The sequence below is a fragment of the Castor canadensis genome, chromosome 6 (genome assembly GCF_047511655.1).
Source record: "Castor canadensis chromosome 6, mCasCan1.hap1v2, whole genome shotgun sequence".
NCBI classification, from domain to species: Eukaryota; Metazoa; Chordata; class Mammalia; order Rodentia; family Castoridae; genus Castor; species Castor canadensis.
This window is the reverse complement of record NC_133391.1, coordinates 170,011,074-170,033,618: the sequence shown is the minus strand read 5'-3', so window position 1 is coordinate 170,033,618 and position 22,545 is coordinate 170,011,074. Positions and strand designations below refer to the sequence as shown.

The 22,545-nt window shown below is 39.1% G+C and overlaps 1 protein-coding gene across 10 annotated transcripts in view; it reads right to left on the bottom strand.

The window, feature by feature from the left end:
• The window catches only part of Sema5a (semaphorin 5A), a 435,987-nt gene that overhangs the window by 282,118 nt on the left and 131,324 nt on the right, over window positions 1-22,545 (bottom strand). For all 10 annotated transcript variants that reach the window (XM_074077743.1, XM_074077739.1, XM_074077747.1 and 7 more), the window contains one exon: window positions 1,168-1,369. In XM_074077743.1, coding sequence (XP_073933844.1) covers window positions 1,168-1,291 — 124 coding nt within the window. In that variant the 5' untranslated portion in view covers window positions 1,292-1,369. The remainder of the gene's footprint in view (window positions 1-1,167; window positions 1,370-22,545) is intronic.

Sequence of the window (22,545 nt, the reverse complement as noted above, 5' to 3'; positions counted from 1 at the left end):
CTCAATACACACTATCTGTTTGATGATTTTATGAAATGTTTTGTTTTGGGATTTTTCTGTGTTGTAATGATAGTGTTGTAAACTCCTTATCTTTAAGAGTTACAAAGTGAATATGACAGATGAAATTATAAGGTTTCATGAATTTGCCTCAAAATGATTTAGTAGGTAGGTGTGTGATGAAGCATGAGTAAGGATTTAAATGAAAAACAATGGCTTCTAAATTGATAAGTGTAGGGCTGGGTGTTCCTTGAAGTATTCTTCCTATTTTTGTATATATGTGAAATTTGTGATACAAAGTTTTAAAACTAACAAAATATAAAGTAGTTTGCGTCATGAACTAATAAAATGTAATGTCTTATTTGGGCTGATAATATAAGAGCCTGATGCAGACAAATCCATTAATTTTTTTCATCCTAAATTCTAAAAGAATTCAGAACACAAAGATCCTAAATAGACTTTGATGAATATAAAGATAAATAAGTGGATACATAGTATAATTAATGAATCCTACATTTCCCTGGAAATATTTGAGATCTTTTGGCAATTCTGCCTTTCTTCAGTGGTAGAAAAAGACAAAGGTGAGTCTTGCAATAAGGGCATAACCTTGTTAGACAACGCCAAAGTGAAGATTTTTTTTTCTTTTACTTTTTTTTGTTATTAAGTGTGGGTTACATTTTGATCCTTGGGCTGAAATACTTAAGGAGGCCCCCAATACCTGCTGAATGAGCATGGCTTCAAGTAATGAGATTTTCGGCTCATGGTCATTCCATTTGGGGGTGGTAGAGACAATGATAAGATTAAATGTAGTGATCACATTCTGGATATAAAATTCTTACAGTGGAAGATTTTTTTATTTTTGCCTTTATTTGAAACAGTTTCCAAATCAAGAGTCACAGAACAACAGAGCAATAGCTACTATGCTATTGTGTCAGTAAATACGGTATATGAAAAATGACCCAGAAGAACCTGGGATGGAATGTGCTCAGGATTCCAGTAAGGAAATCAGTTATCAAAGGGAGGACAGAGACCTCATCTTTACAAATCAGTGGAAACATGAATATAACATGAGATTTCGAAAACAAAACAAACATAAAGTTGGGGGTGCATCAAGATTAACAGTCTCTGTTTTGAGTCAAACCTTGTAATCAGAACATGCATACTCCTCACCTTTGTAGGAAATAATCGGGTGCTCAGCTCTCTGGCACTGGGCAGTGTCCTGGGCCTCTAGCTGGGTGAGTCTCCACATCCCCAGGCTTGAGAACAGCCATGCAATGACACAGGCTCCCTTCATGGTGGGCAAGGAGTCTCTGACTCTGGACACTTACTGGTCTTCTATGAAGCTCGTCTTCTCCTCATGTGTGAAAAGTACCTGAACCACACAAGAGAACAATACAGTGAACACAAGGTCAAGTTTTCTGGTGAGTGGTGCATCAAAAAGTACCATCACTAACTCACTATCATTTGAAGAGGTAAAGACCTTAAAAAGCACAGACACATATCTTCTTGTGTGTGTGTGTGAATACAGACCTCTCTCTCTTTCTCTCTCCCTCTCTCTCTCTCTCTCTCTCTCTCTCTGTAATTCTGAAATAACACAAGTTGAAGCCCTCCTGAGTCACCACTACACCTAAGGATGCACAATCAATCATTGTGATCACTGACTGGTTCTGCCTCAGAAGTATGTCATCACCCCCATGAACAACATACAGATCTGTATATGGAAACCTAATAAATCCCTAACCATGACAGTTAACATCCAGGAGACCCTATTTGATAAGATCACAACCATTGCCCTTTACCAATAACCTGATTATTATTACATCACCAGCTCTTATAAATTGTCCATATGTGGTAAACACATCATTTAAAATTTAAAGATGATCTAATTGCAAAATTTCTGACTAGAGACCAGGTATGAATCAAATAGAATCTAAATTGTGGATCTTCTGGATGAAATGACAGTGCTGTGTTGGAACCAGGGAGACTTTCAAGATTATAAAAAATTTGAAAGTTTAACAAGCTTTACAGTAAGTCAGTCTTATAAAAATAACTAAAATGTGAAGCCTTAGAAAATCTTAGGAAGAAGCAAGAGTGCTGTGAGAATTGAGGGAGGCGTCCCTGCCATTTAGAGGAATCAAGGAAAGGTCCAAGGAAGAGTTCATATTTGAGTTTAATATTGATGGATTGAAAGGATTTGACAGAGATTTTTAGAAGGCTATTAGATACAAAGAAGAGAAAATGAAAAGGTACAGTGGAGGGCAAGAGGAAGAAGTACACAGTGTACTCAGGAATGTAGACCCCAGAGAAGACATTAGGGAGCAAGGAAGAGCTTAGAAAGCAGATTAGGATTTGGAAGGCAAACTACAGTAAGGTGTCAAGCCCTTTAATTTTAGAAAACAAGCCACTATAGCATATTCCTGTAAGAAGTTGTATTAATAAAATTGTTCTCACAACAGAAGTACATAGAAAATTGCATGAAGAAGAGTACAGGGATGGGAGGGTTGGAGAAGTTAATATGAAGCTACTGCCATTTCTCAGAAAATAAATAAAGCTGTGATTCCAGGTTTTGTCAGCCTGAGTAAAAAGTAGAGGCAAAGAGCAGCCCATAAATATGACAGGTAAAGGCAGGTAGAATGAGTTAAGTTGGGCCACAAATTTTGACTTTGCTCGCACTTGGAAACAGGTGTAGGTTCCTCCACTGAGTGTGGGCTGCTCTGCTGCTGCATTGCACAGTAATCAAATGAAGAAGTGTGATGGGCACCAGTTTCCACACTCAGGACCCACGGGACTAACAGATTCTACTTCCTACCTCTTAGAACGCATTCTTTGGGGAATTGAGACACTGGATTACAAGTCCAACTACCTGTGACTGCCACACTAGAGAGACCTCAATTAAGTGATCGGTGGACATGATCCCCTCAGCCTAGCTGGAAACCCAGCCATCCCTGCCAAGACAGTGAATATATGACTGACACTCCACTAAGTGTCTTTAGTAAGTATCACAGAGCATCCAGAACCCTACCTTAATTTCAGACCTCCAAATTGTAAAATGTGATAAGATGGTTGTTGTTCTAATCTGCTAGATTTTAGAAACACACAAAAAAGAGGCGCAGGCAGACTCAAGGTGATGTACATGACTTTGAGGATGGGGATGCTATTCATTTAAATATGATAACAGAAGGACTGGGTCTAGGTGAGAATAGGATCGTTCAGTCGTGTGCATGCCACCTTTAACATGCTGAGTGGATATTAGGGAAATGCAGTAAACAGTTGAAAATCCAGGTTGGATGCTTAGGAAAAAAATCAAAGATAGCATATAAAGCTTGGGGTGGTTGAAATCATAAACGTAGTTGATATTCAGCTGGGGGAAGCATGGATAAACCAATGCTAAAGACAGCTGTTTGTTGAAAGATAGTAATCAAAGAAGAAACTGCAAAAAGAGGAGAGAAAAAAACAGAGACCAGAACATGATGGTGCAAAAGGAAGGTCAGGTTAGGATAGAGGGTACAAGTAAAACATTTAGGGTCACAGCAGAGTGGCTCAAGCAGTAAAGCACCTGCCTAGCAAAAACAAGGCCCTGAGTTCAAGCCCCAGAAGCACCAAAATAAAAAAAAAATAAAAAACATTTAAAGCATAGGATGAGTCACCTGAATCCTGGTGAGGCAAAGTAAAGAGCACTGGCTTCGATCAAGGGGTGGTCAGGGGTCAACTTGTAGGGAACGGTTTCTGCAGAATAGAAGACAGATCCATACAGCAAAGGACCACGAAGGTAATGAGTGGAGGGTGTGGTAAAGAATATGTGTGGTCCCCTGTCATGCTGGGTGACCAAAGAAAATGCAGTAAAAAGATAAGCACTTTTATCTTTTAGATCGACGTCTAGAAAAATTTAGGATAGAAAAAAATAAGTTTGCTATGGTTTGAACATTCCCTCCAAAACTCATGCTGAAATTTAATTGCTAATTCCCACAGAGAGTGGGGTTTGAAAAGGTGTTGCATTGAGGCTGATATCATGGGAGTGGACTGGTTATCAAGAGAGTGGGTTGTTGCAGAAATGAGTTCAACTTCTCCAGCTCTCTCTTGTTTCCACCTCTTGCTACCATGCACACCTCTTAGCATACAATGCCCTCTACCATGTGACAAGGTAAGAAGGAGACCCTCACCAGACCGTAATCTTGGACTAATCAGCCTTCATCATTATGAGAAATAGTTTTTTTCTTTAGAAATTACCCACTCTGTGGTACTATAATATAGCAAGAGAAAATAGACTAAGACATGGATAATTAAAAGTAGATGCTTCCCTGCAAAGCAGTGTGAATTAGAGATTGTAAATTTAAGAGGGAGAGGAGATATCATATGAAAGAAGAGCCAGTAAAACTTAGGATAGGATTTTATTAGAGTTTCAGTACAGAAATTAGTTATGAAAGGGAGGAAAAAGGCCTCATCTTTAAAATCAGTAGTCACTTGAATGTCTGGTAAGACTTTGAGAGAGAGAAAAACACAGTTGAGGGTGCATCAAGTAGATCACTCTACATTTTGAGTCAAGCAAATGAAAAGGCCTTCTGGAGGATAAGCAAGTGACGATGGGATTGTTTTAAAGAGCAGAAAATGCTTTGATGAATTTCATAGTTGCTCACTATCAACAAACCTAATAAGATCTAAGAGTCCAGCAGACTTAATAGCCTTTCCTTCATTCTGCATGCATGCATGGCCAAATGCACGCCTAGCTCTCTTTGAAGGTATGAGTTTGTAAAGGAGCCGATGAGCATCAGCTTGGGCCTTACTGCATCAGTAAACAGCAATTACAGAGTAGATATAAGAAAGGATAGATGGCACTCACCAAGACTAGGAGCCCCAGAACAGGCAGAATGTAAGAGGTCCTACTGTGCTTTAAAGTCAAATGAATGCAATTATAGGATATCATGTTAAGTGAAGTAAGCCAAGCTCAGAAAGACAAAGACCACATGTTTTCTCTCATATGTGGAAGATAGATGCAAAAGATAAACATACACACAGAAACAGATACGATCGTATACAAACTTACATGTAGAACATTTTTGTAATAGTGGAACTCAGGGGAGAAGAGACAGAAAAAACGAATGATGGAGCATCAGCAATACTGAAATACATCACACCTGTGCAGGTAGAGACTATAAAGCGATGTATTAAAAGGTGTTGAATTACAGATGTTGGGAGGGAAGGAGTAAGGAGAGTAACTGAAGGGGTCAAACTAATGAATTAAAGTATACTCGTAGCAGAGATACATTGAGAAGCCACTTTTGAACACTGACTTTGGATTAATAGAAAGACAGGACCATAAAATAGGTACAGTGTGGAGGGCGGGGGGCAGGGGTACTTGTGGGAGGGTGAGTGAAGAATATGAAGGTAAGACAACGTGGTTGGTGAGATTCATACACACATACAAAATAGAATAATGAAACCTCTTGAAATTTCTTTAAGTGGGGCAGGAACGGGGCCAAAGAGAGCAGATGGTGGGGGCGATCTAACCAATGTACAATGTAAGCCTATTCAGAATTATCACAATGAATCTCACCAGTACAACAAATATATCCTAATAAAAATGAAGGGGAAAAAGAATATAAGAGTTTCTCGAATGCTCCCATTGATTTACATGTTTCGGTTGAGCAGAGAAGCAAAAAGAAGGACTGCAAACCAAAGCAAAAAGACTATGGCTTGTGTGGGAGGAAGAGAAACTGCAAATGAAGGTAGGAAAGAAGGGAGAGGAAAACCTGGGATCCAGAGCCATGTCTGTCCAACAGTCCATAATCCCTCAGTCACAGAGGACTGTAATGGACAATGGACACACCAGTGCTAAATTTGCCTGATTTATTAAGTTAAAATATGGTTGTCACTCTTGGAAAATTGGTTACAGTTTGCAAAAGTGGAGGTCACTCTAGAAGTGCAATCAGAGGCCCATTTTTTCCTTACCCTCTTGACCTGAGAATTAAGACATGGAACTTCATCAAATGACATATCTTAAAGTAGATGTACTTGAGATGTCATTTAGGTTTGTTAAGACCAAGGAGCTTTGGGGCACCCACTCCAGTCACTCTGGAAAGGCTATAGTAGATTATTATACTCCAATATCAAAGAAACCAAAGCCAACAACGATAATGCTAAAACAAGAAAAGATAAGAGCAATAACAAACCCTCACAGTGTTAGCTCTGTGGCAGATACAAGACTAATGCTTATAGCCATGACTGGCACACAAAGCTGGATCACAAATGCATGGCCTCTCACTGAGCTGCATTTCACAGAGATCCGAGCACTGCCCTGCCTTGACCTCCAAGATTGAGCTCAAATCAATTAGAGGCTGAGAGAAAATTATTCCCTTATACATAGTTGTTCTATGTGCCAGGTCCAAGCCAAAAGAGAATACCAGGCTGTTAACTATTATGTTAGTCAGTTTTCTATGACTGTGTGTTAATCAACATAAAAAGAAGAAAGATTTCTTTGGGCTCACAATTTTGGTTTTGGTTCACATTTGCTTAATCCTATTGTTTTGGCCTGTGAAGGCATGGAATATCACTGTGTGAGTATGAATCATAGGAAGGCCATTCACCTCATGGCAGCCAGGAAACAGAAAGAGATAGGAAGGGAAAAGGGTATCAATACTCCCTTCAAAGGAATGCCCCCAGTAAGCTGACTTCCTCCCACTAGGTGCTATCACCTAAGTGTTTCACCAATTCTCACTAGTGCCATGGGCTGAGGACCAAGCTTTCAACACATGGGCCTTCGGGGACATTGAAATTACATGTTATCCATGTGAAACTGAAGGAAGCACATTTAATGAGAACAGGTAATTTTAGAGGTTTATAATTTTCAGACTACCATATGTTATCTTTTTCCTTAAAATAAAGGTGATACATAAATTGTCCTCGGGGCAGGGTAACAGGGAAGAGCATTCACAGCCTTCATGTAGAGACTTGAACTTTTCTGAGCATCTACCATGTAAGGCCAATTCTAGGAGGGGCTTTTACTCTGAATAGGCTCAGTTCTAAAAAAACAGGTCCTCCATCCTCACCTCTGCAATTCCATCTGAATCACAGCATTCTCACATCTCAGTGTTGGGGACACTGGACATTTTTTACAAAGGCTTTTTGTGCTCAATGTCAGCACTGCTGATATTCCAGCAAGATAATTCTGTACATACTTACCAGTACACTCCCTATTTTTTTGCCAACTAAGAAATCCCTCTAGATACTGTCAAATTACCCTTTGTTGAGAACCTCTGGATTATGTGTATCAAAATTTCTCTCCCTCTTTAGAAGTTAAGCTATCATCACTTTTAAAGCTTCTTCAAAATACACTTATATAAATCACCCAACTGAATTTGTATTAAGTCATTTCAGCAAAACTTCAGTAAAACAGAAATCATCTTAATTATAACGATTTGCTACATTTGAGAACTGTATTATGAAGAAATTTTCAAAGGAGCAATGTCACTAAAAGTTTTTCTAGTGTCATTTCACCACCTCTGGAAAATTAAAAATATATTAAGTGAGTTAATACAAATGATTTTTCTGGCATGAAGCAAAAATGTTACAGAAGGCCAATTTGGACTATAAAATCTAAGCATTTTGTAACATCTACTTCAAAATCCCTGAAGCTTTCCTTTCAACTTCCTGATGTGGGAGGCTCCCTAAGCTGGATCTAAATAAGCACAACTCTGTATATGTGTTTGTGCAATAAATAACATTTCCTATTCACACCCACACCACCACTGAATAGGACTTAGGGATAGAAAATAACTGTTCCTTTTAGAAAATAAAAATGCTGTCAGATAAAAAAAGAAATCAAAAGAATGAAAGCTTAAGCAAGGAGCTTTTCTCAGGGAACAGAATCTAACCAGTTATTAATAAAAACAAATCCAACATAAGCTTAATGCACTTCTTTTCAGAGCAGGCTGAGCCATATTGTAAAATTAGATGTGACCAGATCTGCTGGCACAGTTCAAAGAGACAAAAAGCCCACTTTGGTCCATCCCATACCCAACAACTTCTAAAACTTCCTTGGTGTGAGGACAAAGAAGTCAGGTGAGTGAGCTAACCCAGCCAGGAGGCTTTGGCAAAGACTCAGGAGGCCATATACCATGCATGCCCACAGCAAAACAGTCCTGAGCACCAATGTTGAGTCAATGAGGGAGGTGATGACCATACATGTGCCTCTGAACTGCATGAAGTTAGTTTACTGATAGTTAGAAACACAGCACCCAGAGTTTGCAGAAGGGGAGCGACAGCGTTTCTGAAATGTCTGTATTTGCATTTGACTTTTACATTTCTTGGCCTTATTTCAGGAGATCAGATGAGTTACACACCCCAGGCTAAGCCCTCACCCCTCCTGATAGTTGCAAAAGAACTGAAGAATCACTCCATGGCTCAAACAGGTTTCCTGATTCATTCCTTATACACCCTGGCACCAGACATGGGACTTGTTGCAAAACCATCAGTTACTACCAGATGAATGGCTTGCCCTATTCAGAAAACCTCAGGATTCCTCTCATGCTTTCCAAAAAAAAAAAAAAAAAGCTATGGCTTTTCACCAATATCACAGCTCCTCCTAATTATCTCTCCACCAGCAACGCCTTCCCCTCACTCCCTCTGACCCTCACTCTGGTCTGTACCCTCATTCACGTTGGCTAGTGCTATTCCACAGTACCCACACCTACCCAAGTCATCCAGGACTCAAGGTTCAGACTGTCTTCCATCTCCATGCACAGCAGCTGCCCACCCCAGCCCAGAATGGCAACTCCTTCCCAAAACCCCACAGTTACAACTGACATTTCACCACTTTGTCATCAAAGCGTGCTCTGGATAATCATATAATGTTCATAGTTCTAAGTTTTGACTTCTCGTTTTTATCACAACCAACTGTGTCAAACATGTAGTTCTACTGACAAGTTTATGTGCTCCAACATGTTGAATAGCCACGTGGAGAATCTGAAATAATAGCGCAGTTTCAGTTAGCATTTATAATTCACTCATCTCGTCACTGTACAAACCCCATTGTGAGATGGCTTAGTCCACTGGTACATATGAGACAAGAAATGAGTTAGTAACTCCCAAATTTGGGAAGTAAAAGGAAAGATGAAAATCATTGGGTCCCTCTCTCAATTTGTAGCCAAGAAAGCTAAGGCTCAGACAGATTAAGTGGCCTATGTAAGATCAAGCATGTGAGCTGAGAAGGAAGGAAGGGAAAGGAAGGGAAAGGAAGGAAGGAAGGAAGGAAGGAAGGAAGGAAGGAAGGAAGGAAGGAAGGAAGGAAGGAAGGAAGGAAGGAAGGAAGGAAGGAAGGAAGGAAGGAAGAAAAAAGGTGTGACTGGCAAGCTACATCAAATGGGTCCTTCTTCCCCCCAGCTCTTTCTATTGTTTGTATTGCACAGCTTGGCCTGTCTGCTCAGGCTTGCAAAACCACATACTTACAACCAAAAGATAAGATGGACTGAGTCACCTCCAGAAACTTAGTCTTGTCTCCAGAGTAAATATCCAGGGATAAACCCTGGGCACAGAAATGAGTGGTGCCTCCAGGGTGTCATTAACCTAGCTGGCCATAGTAAATGATGCCATCTGTGGGCATAGCATGCCAAACAGGGACCAGGATATAGAAAACAATAGTCTCGGGTGCTCCCATTCCCACTTTATAACTGTCAAACAAGTGAAAATCCTTCTTTTACATTTCATATGAATCTTTTTAGCATATTTTAGTCATACATACTTTGATAAATAGAAACAAAGTTTCTGAGAAGAAGAAATTCCTCTGAATGCATGGGAATGACAGAAGTCATGGTTTTCTAAAGAAATCAAAGTAAAGCACTCAAGAAAACAGTACTAAACAATCCAGGAAAATCAAGACCATGGTATGTTCAAGGAAAGGAGAAATGTATCCAATGAGTCCATAGTTGTTCCTAGCAGTGGTATCAGACTAAATGAAGATTCAATAAAACTGTAACTCTAAGTTAATGCATGGTGTTCAGGCAGACTCCTCCAAACTTTTTCAGAAACAACTGAGCATTTTATTTTTAGGGGAATACAGTGAAATTAAAGCTTTCTTATAATTTTATCTACCCTGTGTGGGGAATAAAGATACTTACTAAACAAACTGCATCTTCAATTTTTCTCTACATTTTGTAAAAATTAGGTCCTTCTTATATTATTTTAACCCATGTATCTTAACTACCAAATTTTAGCCAAAAGAAGTTAATCATAAGTGAATCAGTGAAACATTTTTAGCGATACATTAATGAAAACACTGATCACCCTCAAGTGCAGAAACTCAGCTGGCTGCACATTCAGGTAACTGAATAAAAAGTTGGCTTTTGTGCCCAGAGATTTTCATCATATATGAACTCAGATGAGATGGAGTTTTATGACTATATTAAATGACCTCATGGTAGAAAATGGGAAAAAGCAAACATTAAACTATTTTATACATTTCAATAATGGTTCAGCTCCAGTGACCTTATTTTATATCTGTCTTCAAAGGGAATTGTAATTACACTTTTGGCATCTTCCCCTTGTTTAGCTCCAGATTGCCTGGAGGAACGATAAAAATAAATGAAGTCCATTAGATAAAATTATTATTTACACAAAGGCAGTATCAATTTTATCTGTCAGCAGGTTTTAAAAGTAAGTGAAAGTTCATGCAATCTACTTCTACATTAGCTAAACCAACAAGAGCCCTTTCTAAGAAAAAAGAAAAAAAATACTTATATAATGAGGCTTGTAGGAAACATAAGAACATGAGCAATTTCTAAAGGATTTACATGGAGGCATTTCCCAAAGCAGGAAACTCGTGTGGGCACAATGAAATACTCAAGTTGTAAATGACTCCCATGGTGTGAAATTGCTAATCACAGCACTCATTTGTTTTGAGATGGACAGTACTGGGAACACCATTTTCTCTCTTGTCAATTATAACGTATCATGTCCAGGCCAACAAGTAAGAGAAGGATACCATGTCAGGGAGAAAAGAAAAAACCTTTCTATGGTTATTACTCTGGTCAACATCACTGGTTACCTCCTAACTGCCAAAGCAGATAAGCTTATACAACTGGACATCTGCATGTCATGGTGACTACTGAACTTTTCTCTTTAATGCCACCTGAAATCTTCCCTTCTGTGGTTTCCATAACACTGAAATATCCCTGCATTTCTACCACATCTGAAATTCTTATTTCTCAGCCTACCCCTAAATGGAGGTACACTTCAATCTCTTCTGTACTTTCATTTTCTTCCCTCAATCAACACATTTTTTGTGACCTGTCTCTTCAAACTCATATGACTTCATATATTTTCTAAAAAGTGATGACTCCCAAATCGAGAAACTTCTCCAAGACCACTGTGCATAATCTACACTTATAAGTAAAAATAGGCATCTTCAAACAAATAAGCCAGAGGCACCTGTTCTACTGGGGACCTCATGAACTGTCTTCACCAATTGTGTCCATCATGCCTACTACCTCAACTCACAACCCAAAGATTCACTCACTATGTCCTCCTCCTTCATTTTCCCCAAACTCACCTCTCATGATGTGCTCTTGTGCTGGCAATTCTTCCCCTACATGCTAGTGCATGGCCTCTTTTCTACCCTGGCCAAGCCCTCTATTTCTCACCTCTGCAATTTCACCCATTTTTATGAGGTACATTGCCTCTAGTCTCAACCCTTAATGCATCACCTCTGAGTAGCCTTCTCTGATTTTTCAAATTCTGGCACTGGTCTGTGTTCATACTCATTCTATTATAGCCTTCATTACCCTGAACTAAAATGACCTGTCCGTCTGCCTCATTCTAAAGCGAGGCTGCAAAATCCCAATCTCTGGACTATACTGGACATAGCTTGGTTAAACAATCTCTAACTGAGAGCTGAGTAAATGCCCAAAAGAATGCAAATTCACACATACCTCCTCACTTCCCATATGATGCATACATATGCTTCCATTTAAATGCTACTCACGTTTTTTTCTCTCCCATGGCTCTGTCACTCATTGTCACAGATGTTTCATCCCTCTATTAAAATTCTCTTAACATCTGGTCCAAATACATGAATTCCCATGGATTTGAGAAATGTCCTTTCTAAATGTCATAATTTTCCAATTAATGGTCAAAGGGATGCAGGGATTACTACAGGCAGACAGGCTAAAAAGAAGAGGTCTCCAGGGCCTGGAACCATGGAAGCAGACAGGAGATGTGACCAAACGTTGGAGCCCTGAAGGGTCCACATAAGTTATTCCAGCACACAGCATTCACTGGAACGACACTCAACAAGGGACAAGAAAGGAGGCATTACAATCTATAGCAGAGAAAAAATACTAAATTAATTACTCCAAGCTAGGAGTATACCTTGAAATAATATCAGATAAATTTACTAATCACACTGCAAACTCACTTAGAAAAATCAGACTATTTGGTGAAAAGATTTTAGCTGATTTGGTGTGTTCAGATTTTAGCTGAGAAGGACACTGTGTCTGTCTGATGATACCTTTTAGATTCAATGTACCATTCATGGCAAAGTTGATACAAATTTGTTCATTTAAGCTGTCTTACAATCTTTGGTCTTGCAAAACAAAATCAGATGCCAAAAGCACTAATGATTTTTGTTGAGTGTGCTACAACAAGAATAAGAAATTCATCATAAAGTAAAACTTACTGAGACATCAAAATCAAAGATTGAACTAACTAGAAAATAATGAAATTTACAAGATATTGCAAAATGAATTATATATGGTATTTATTCCTCTAATATCTGGAAATAAATTTACAGCATACTTACTATCATCCTTTTTCTTTTTTTTCTTTTGTGCAGATATTGTGACGAGACCCACGAACAAATGTTCCACAGTTAAATGGACGAGCTAAATTTTTTAAGCAGGTAGATCTCTCATGCCAAAGCCAGGGCCACCTTGTTTTCCTGGAGAGACTTACCTCATTTCTATACTGATTATGTTTTTCCATGGGGATGGAACTTTCACAAAGGGCATAGGCGCAGCAGCAACTGCCCATCCTAGAACCAGAGATCTCATTGACCAAGGTTTAAACTAGCAAAGCCTGCAAAAATACCATCCCTTGAAGAGCTCCCAATGACCATCGCAGTACAGTGTTCTCTTCTACATCTGCCTTCTACACACCCTTTGTGGGGTGCTTTCTCACTTCCATGATGTTGAATAATATCTGGACTGGCAAATATAAATTTTTATTTCGGCCCAACCTATACCTGAAATTTCTGCTTCCATCCACTTCTTTACCTGTACTTGAGACAAAGAATTACCTCCAAGCTAACATGAGTCAAACAAATCTCTAATGTTCCCCTTTTCCATGTTTCCTGCCTGACTCTTCTGAATCACAGCTACAGTCATTTTTTGTTTCTCTAACATACCCACACAATACTCTAAACCATCAGTAAACCCTGTCTTTACTTGCCCCTTAGATCACCCCCGCTGCTGCCCTCCCCTCTTCCTCTCTCACCTGAGCTTACACAATCTTCCCTAGTTGGCCTAGGTACTTTCTTCTCTTCACCCCCAAAAAGTTCAATTTCTGTGCTGCAACCAGAGTAAACTTTGTAAGGAGTGAATCCGATGAAAGGATTTTAAGCTGCTTAAAACACAGCTCCCCTGGCAACCTTCCAAAAATTTAAATCCCTGACCCCACCACAAAACCTTCCTAGGTGGCCAGCCTGCCCATTTCTATTTCTATACCTTTTCCAGCCCTCCCTTTCTCCTGTGCTGACCACACACACACATATACACACATACACACACATACATTCTCTTTCTCTCTCTTTCTCTCTCTCTCTCTCTCTCTCTCTCTCTCTCTCTCTCTCTCTCTCTCTCTCTCCTCCTCTCTCCCCACACCCAGGACTGCCCTTGCAGTCTCCATACACATGGAGCTCACCACCTTGAAGACAGCATTGGCTGGTCCTTAGGTGTTAGATCTTTTTCCTGGTCCATTTAAGGTGTCTCCTTCCTATTGTTCAGGCCTCATTTAAATGTCACCTGCCCAAAAAAGCTTCCTAACGTAGGCCAGCTAAAGTATGGGCCTTTTACTTCTACCAAATTCTACTATCATTTCTTCATCTTCATATCACTTAAACCTATTTAAAATAGCTGGCTTTATTTATTTGTGGGTTTTAAGGTTATTTCTATAGTGTCTCATATGAGATTTATTAAAAGAAGGGGTCATAAAAGGTGTTTAATATCCATGTATATCAACTTCTCTGCTTAATCAAAACATTATGCTGTCCACCTCAGATACACAATAAATATATTAAAGTATCTCATAGACGAATGGGTAGAAGTGTTCAGTTTCAGTACCTTCCAAGAAAGCAAATGAGCCTGGGAAACCTCAATGATGAAAATAAAATGTTCTGGCTGGTCAAGGACACAAAACAACTCCCAAGGCCTTTGTCTTCAGTTATCACATCAATGGGAAGAGCTACAGAATTGAGGTTATGATACTCAATTGCTGTGTTTGCTTGTGTCTAATGTAACCCACTAAACTGTAAACAACTGGAGGGCAGAGAAAACGTTTTGTTCTCTGACTATCCTCAGAACCTGACAGAGTATTATCCATGACAGTATTAGGACTGAATGACTAGGTGTTCAAGTGAATAGAAATCAAGATAATCTTTGTCCAAATGGTGGATAAACTCTTGGTGATGCCTAGGTGCTTTCTTCCAGATAAAGGCAAAGAACCATGGCCACTTTTGTGAAACTTGCTTTAAGTTTCTATGGTAAATGACAAGATAGCTCACAGTGAGCCTAATAGACAAGACTGTGGAAGAACAGTCCATAAAGACCTTAAATTAACCACACAAAAAAGATCTAATGATTAGCACATAACACAGTGCCATGACACGCACACATGCTGGGAACATGAGGCAGACAATTCTTCACCTCATTATCCTGGAATGTGGAAAGGTCACTAAGGACATTACAATAAAAGTTATCAAGACTGAAAAGTAATTCCCAAGTGTTGTCATTTCTATATTTCAAAATATTAAAGGCAATGCAAGGTGTGTAGGTTAATGAAAATACAGAACAGAGCAATTCTAAAATATAAATTCAGGAAAAGGAATGACAAATTGCATCAATTTTGTAAGCAGTCTCTAAACAATGAAGAGGTTAAACACTGCTGTACGGTGGCCAACAGCCTGATTTTGCTGTCAAAAGGTTAAGAATCATCATCCAAGGTGTTCCTCAGCCTGCAGAGCCCCAGTGATCTTCCCTGACTACCCAGGCTGGAACGAAAGACACAACACCACACAGATGGTAAGAATATAGACTCTGGATCCATATAGCTTAGAAGCAACACCTAGCTCTGCCATTATCCTTTATACCTTCAGTTTCCATCCTGTGTAATACCACAGCTTACAATAAAAACTATAGCTTAAAATTATATGAATAAAATACAGTGTAGCAAATCAATATTCATTGCAAATAAAAAGTAAGCAAAACTAAATATTTTGCATGAAAAACGATATTAAAAAGGCATGGAAACAGAATTCACAGGGTTGTTAATGTTAAAATGAATGAATGTTGCATGAACAGAAGAGGTAGTCACACGAGCAAGCTTCTCTGATGGAGCAAGAATGCCTACTAACCTTTCTCAGGCCCCTGGCTCTTGCTTCTACTTTGATATATCTCTTCTATTTTAGAACTTGTCTGTCCTCTGGTGTCCATATGAAAAAGCACCAGCTCCACCATTAGAGGTGACCATTTCCCCAGTGAGAGGCGAAGAGGCCTTGCCAGAACCTGCTAAGGATACACAATAAATTCGTGACCCAGTAGGATCTGCAGGGCAGCCTGCTTCTACTGGTTTGTGACCTACAGTTGGGGAAACCAGAGCCTGTGCTCCACCCATTGCTGTGGCCCCAGCTGCCCACTACTAGTCCTTGGACGCAGACAGTACCTAATATTCTGAAAGGATCAACCAACCAACCAACCAAAATCAAATAGCAGAGAAAAGTGGCTGACTACTGTGGGAGGAGGTTGTGGAACTGGCAAACTTGGGCACTGTGTGGGAATCCTATCAATGGAGTAGAAATAAAGAAAAAAAAGCACACTTCTGCAAATGCAGAAATAATGCAATAAAGTCTCAGGAAGGGGAACAGCAAACACATTTGATTATTTGAAATGAAAAGACCATAGTTACAGTAATAAGATCAAATACCTTATTATGGTATGTCCATAGTAATAAATATTGTATGGATTATGAAGCAAAACTCTATATTCTGAAATATAAATCCAATGATGTTGATTAAAAACAAAGTGTGTACATTTATTTATCCATAAAGATAGAAAAATCCAAGTTTTGACTGAAATAAATCAAATAAATTATTTCTATTTTATGTTTGTAGGTGTCAAAGAAAACCATGGTTACTCCTAGATAGCAAGATGATTTCCTAAAATATTCTCTGTACTGCTTGAATTTTTAACAAGCATTAATTGATTTTGTGATTTAAGGTAAGTAAAATATTTACTAGTAAAAAATAGGTGAGGAGAAATTAGTGTTATAGTTTAACTAATGAGATGACTTAAATGTACCTAATCTGCCTTAGTTCAGGCTTAACTTCCTAGGTGTGCAGAATCAAAAGTAATAGGAAGAAGAAAAGGCAGAACAGGTTTGAAGAAAGAATGCCCTGCAGGTACAACCTCTGATACAGCAGAAGGCGACTTTTCATAGTGTTCTCCAAACAGAACAGGAAATTCCCATTATTCTCTTTGAAGTAGAGGATCTTTCTAAGACCAAATGCTGTACAGGTGAAACTGTGAGTAATGATAGACATTTCCAAACCAGAACCTCTTTCTCTTACTCATAAGATTCATTTTACCTGGGGAAAACCTTCAGTCTCGCTGGACGAAATGAAATTGGTTTTATCAGCCTTGACAGATAAGCTGGTATTATGCAAAGCTCTCAGCTTATATGAAGAGGAATAGCTCATGCACACAGGCAAGACAAGTACCAGCATTCTGATGTGGGCATACAGTATTGTGATCCTCCATGTTGCCCCTTTAGAATATAAAGAGCACACACCTGTGGATTCATTACAGGAAAGGAAACACACATGTTTATTTTTTTCTCTAAGCAACAGACTCTGTTTCTAGTTAAGTTGGGTAGATGAAAGTGAGGTACCTTCTGCGGCATCACACATAGAAGGCAAAATGTTATGCGTGATCTTGCCAATCAGGGAAATTCCTGCATTTCCCTCTGATCATGACCACAGTCACGCAAGGAGGAGCCCATTAACCTCAAGGATGAAACAGGAAGTGATGGGCGGTCTTCAGAGCAAATACTTTATTTTGGCGGGTCATATGTTTTCTAAGCACAAGTTTCATTGTTTGAAGGCACCTTGCACAGACAGATCCATCCAGTTTAGTAACTAATCCCAGGGGTTTACTTGCCTCCCCCAAGAGACAGATGAAGGCTTAGAACCTCTCTCCCCTCCCTTCTTCTGTACGAGACCCTTCTCTTCTGTACAAGTGGTGTGCCTCCTGCTTCTGTAACCTCTTCCTTTACAACATTCATTTCCTATCTGCTGTCTTACTACACCTGATTAAAACAAAGCCCAGGTATAATTCTACTGCAGAAGCAAGCAAAGGTTACATTGAGAAATAGTCACCCTAGTCCAATTATTATGTGTTACAAGCATGATTTGGAAACATCTACAAAAGAGATGAGTACTCAGTAGAAACAAACAGTTAAATTTTGAAACTGGGTCTAGAAATATTTAGTCCTCTCATAAGATGAGTAGTGGCATCAACCCACAGCCACCAGTCAGCTCCAAGATTACCAAAGAAAACAACCAGGGCTCTCTACAATGGGTGAGTTGCTAAGTTATGGTATTCTATAACATAGGTGTTCTGTAATTGGGGATGTATTGAATACATGCTTGACTCATGAATTTTCAACTTGCAATAAATGTACTAGGACCAATGGATTTACTCCTCCCTGTAAGTAGAGAAGCATCTGTGTAATAAGTATATAAGGAAAACATGGTGCTGTTTTTAAGAGAGATTTTAAGGACATATGTTGTATTTAGGCAGGAAACTAAATGCTGTGTACAACATTTAGTTGTAAACAAAAGTAACACATATACACATATGTACCACAATTATGTGCTTATATGCAGGCACAAACATTCTCATATTGAAATACATGTAAGCCTACAAGAATTAGAACTTTGGGCTCAGATCATGACAGCTGAGGAGCAACTTCCAGTTTGTCCACTCACCATTTGTTCATCTTCTATTTCAACCTTCAAGAGGGGATAATCTTTGTGCCTTTCACATAAGGTAGAAAGGATGTAATTAATGAATCAATGTAAAGCACTTAGAACAATGGAGGGCTCACTGCAAGTCTATAATAATTGTTAGATGTGACAATGTATATCTATTAGAATTAATATCTGGCTAGAAATACACATGATTTTCAGGATGTTCTGAGACACATGTAATTTTTATACTTCTGGGGGTCGTTTTTGCAAGTTTACTGAAAATGACCAGGTATGGTAATTATAACTAAAGCATGTTGAGTACTCATTTGCTAAGAAAATGCTGAAGAGAAGAATCCAGAAGTGGGAACTTAAGCACCCTTTCTAACACATACCATGGGAACCCGAAGCAGCTCTACTAAGTCTGAAGCTGTAAATCTGCTACTCATGGGCATTCTTGAAGACACCATTCACAACACTTCTATTTTTTAAAGAATCAGAATATTTATACCCTGTCAGAGCTAAATCACCACCCAAAAGACCCACCATACTTCTACCATGCTCCCTACAGCTTGGCATCTGTGTGGCTCTGTTCTGAGAGAGAGAGCTAATCCATCCACAACAGACAAAACTAAAATTGAACCACTTGCTATACCCAACTTTTCTCAAGAATTCCCATGGGATCTAAGATTTTACTCACAGTAGGAAAGTGGAATTTAAATTAGATTTTTTTTTTTTTACTTAAGAAGACATTGACCAAAGACCCACTCACTGAACTGAAAGCAGAAAAACACAAATCAAGAAAAACACAAAGATGCTCAAAAGCCGAAAGAAAATATAACACCAATGTGGCATCAAATTAAGTGCATTGGTAGTGACCATCCATAATGTTCTATAGTGCAAGTCAGAGCTAACAGGTTCAAAAATACCATAGCCAGCACCTCCATTTATCTTGTGAGTTTCCCCCACATATCATTCTGAAGATAAAATATAGTGAGTTCATAACCCTTAGAAAGCACAGTTTATTGTCCAGTATTTTTCTCCGATGTTAATGGTGATTCTCACTGATTAGAGGAAAAAAGGTTATAGAAAGAGTCAAGACCACACACACATCGAGTAAGCAATTTCCTAAGACACAAGAGGCAAGGGGAGTGGAGAAGAGCTCCACACAGTTTAGGATATCACAGAACTGCAATCCATCTGTGCCATGGTTTCAGTCTTTGAGCCCTTCAGGCCTCCTCACAAATATTACCATTTTCTACAGGCAATAACATGAAAAGCCTCAGAAAATACTATGAAAGTTTGGGAACGCCAGACCTGAGTTAAATCTGTACAAGAAACAGATTCAGAGAAATCAACCTTCTAGTCCCAGGTTATCAGCCCTTTAGAAAATGACAGTGTGAAGGCTTGAACTCACATATGTCTGACTGAAAAATCACTGTGCAATCAGATGTCCACAATGTTATAAAAACTGATTGCTTTAGGTAGCCTGATAATGCTGCAAAAATGTTATATCATTACCACTGGAGAAGACACAGCATTTTAAAATTTTGTAAAATGCATACTACATTTCAAAAGCAAGCTAGCACTAAAATATTTTTCTCTCTGTAAAAACGAATTCCAATGACCCAGCAATTCCACCCCTATGTACATACCTATGAGAAATAAAAACACGCACAAGGAAAAACTTGTAAGAGTGTTTATAACAGTTACTGGTATATAAAATAGCAGAAGAGCCATATAAAAAGCAATGTAAAACTGACACTATTATTCAATAGTTTTAGTCCAAATCATTCTTGACTGAAATGTTTCAGCTATTTAGACAGTGTGATGTCATATACATGTTCATGAAAAAACTGATCCTACAATTAGTTTAAATACCTTATATTATTCAAATTTGTCAATTATTTTGTAATTTATATTTCCAGCCTTAAAAATTACTTCATATTTTGTGTTACTATTTTTATTATTTGCTTTCTAATTATGTTGGTGGAGACTTGACTCCAAGCCTGAAGAACGCATTTTCATCTCCAAAATGCATTCCGTGTGTACCCTTAGACAATCCCTAATGACAATCCCTAGTGACTACGTACACACTTCCTCACTATCTCTAATGTACTTGAAATAAGTGATGTGAACTTTTTCCTAGTTCTGGTCATTATACAGAAGAGCAAGAGGGAGAATCAAGAGATTATAAAGGTGGATGGGCTGCATCTGTAAAAGCTGTGCACAAGTAATATTTAGAATATTACTTCGCCATGTATTAACCACAAGTGCTGATCTGGTATTTTATTGTGCAGAGTACACAGTGCCACATGTCAGGCAGTGAGAATGTATCCCACTGTGTCTACCCTTAATTATAAAACACGTTCTTCTGGAATCTCAGAACTGCTCTGAGGGACCACATGTTCTGCCTCCTAATTGAAGCTTCAATCATGGAACACCTATGAAGTAACTAGGACTGGAAGCCTCAAAGGGCGCTGTGCTCAGTTCTTCCATGTCAGAACCACCTCTCCATCCACTGTTCCCACAGCATGATCCCACAGAGACCAAAGTAATACTATCAATCACGAAATTCTTACACATTCCCTCAATCACAATTCTATAAATCTTCAGTCAGCATCTCTTTGCAAATTAATCCCTTGACCACGAGGCAAGATTTTTGTCCTCATGGAAATTTTCTGAGAAAAATTCTCATTCCATGGGAGTTTTCCTAAGGAATTTCAAGGATGAGAATTGTCCAGTGTTGCTAACTAAGCACAACACAGTCATTAACAACAGCAGCCTCTTCTCCTGACTGTCACCATTTGCCCCATACCAGCATCTCTGGGCAGGCCAGCACACTGTCCTCAGCGTGCTCTGATAACTCAAATGCAAGCCCATCTCCATGGAATCAGCCCCACTCACATACAAAAAACCACAACGGAGAGTTGTCTCCAGTGGTCTATGACACAAACTTACAATGTGTCTACACACAACCCCACCCCTGCACACACACACACAGGTGATTCACATGTCAGAATCATACTCTTTTGGTCAACTCATTTTTCTCAGTGACAAGCCATACAGGAAGACCCATGAAACCTAGATCGTGATCATGGTACCCTACCATGAATAAGATGACACAGGTCATAGCAAGGACTAACTAGAATTAGTTCCACTGCAACAACAGAGCTGGAGGGACTGACCTAGAAACCTTAACTTGTTCATCAAGATTTTGCTGTTTTTTAGAAGTAATGTATGACTATACGACTCTGCCATGCAAATATAATGATTGCATAGGTCCTTCAAGCTACTTCTGGAACCAGACAGATGTGAGTTTGAAACTTACCTTACCTTCTGTTTTTGACTTTGGAAGAGTTACTTTTTATAAAACTTTTTCCAATCCTCTCCCTCATCAAGAAAAACCAGTATCTGTCAACATTTTGGTGAGAACCAAATGCACTCATCCCTTTAATGTTCTCAACACACATTAAGCCCTACAGTAAATGGCCACTAACCCATGGTGCCTGTGGATTACCTTTCTAGCCCTACGCTGGCAGTGTTCTCATCAAATCCTCTCTGTCTCAATTCTCTTTTTTCTCCCGTCTGTCTGCCACGTGGCGTATAAACCACTGCCAGACAGCTGCACTAGACCCTGCAACCATGCAAGATGCACTCCACATCCTCTTCATCACCATCTTCTGTGTATACAAGACTCAGCTTCCTTGAGTCACCAGCACTTTCACTCCTATATGTCCTTTGTCTTTATGGTCTGAATGCACCTCTGAATGACCGTTTCTCACTTTGTCTTGTTTTGTAAAAGCTTACCTCCAATGCATCCACAAAAGCTGTTATTTATCACTCTCATCACCCCTAAGAATTAATAGTCTTTCTACCTTGAATTCAAAAAACATTTTATACACACTATACTATCCCACTTACAGTGATATAATTATCAAATTAATTCTCCCAGCACAGCATAAGTCCATTGGTAAAGATACTCTGATTAGTATACCTTTTTATCACAATAAGGCATAAATGATATGTCTTAAACATAACTGGGGTACAGCCAATGTTTATAAGGCAAAGAGAGATTGAGACGCCCAGCTCTGCCATCAGGCATCTTGAATTTGAGTTTTTGCGCTGCTCCTGGCTGACGCAGATTTAGACAAGTTAATTCCCTTTTTTAAGGCTCGCTGCCTGATTCTGAAAGTAAGATATTGTTGTACTCCCCGTGGGTTGCTGTGGAGATTATGCTATTGAATTCTTTACACCCATCATCTTGCAGTGACTAACACACAATGACTACCCCATACCTTCTATCACATTAACATGAAGATTGG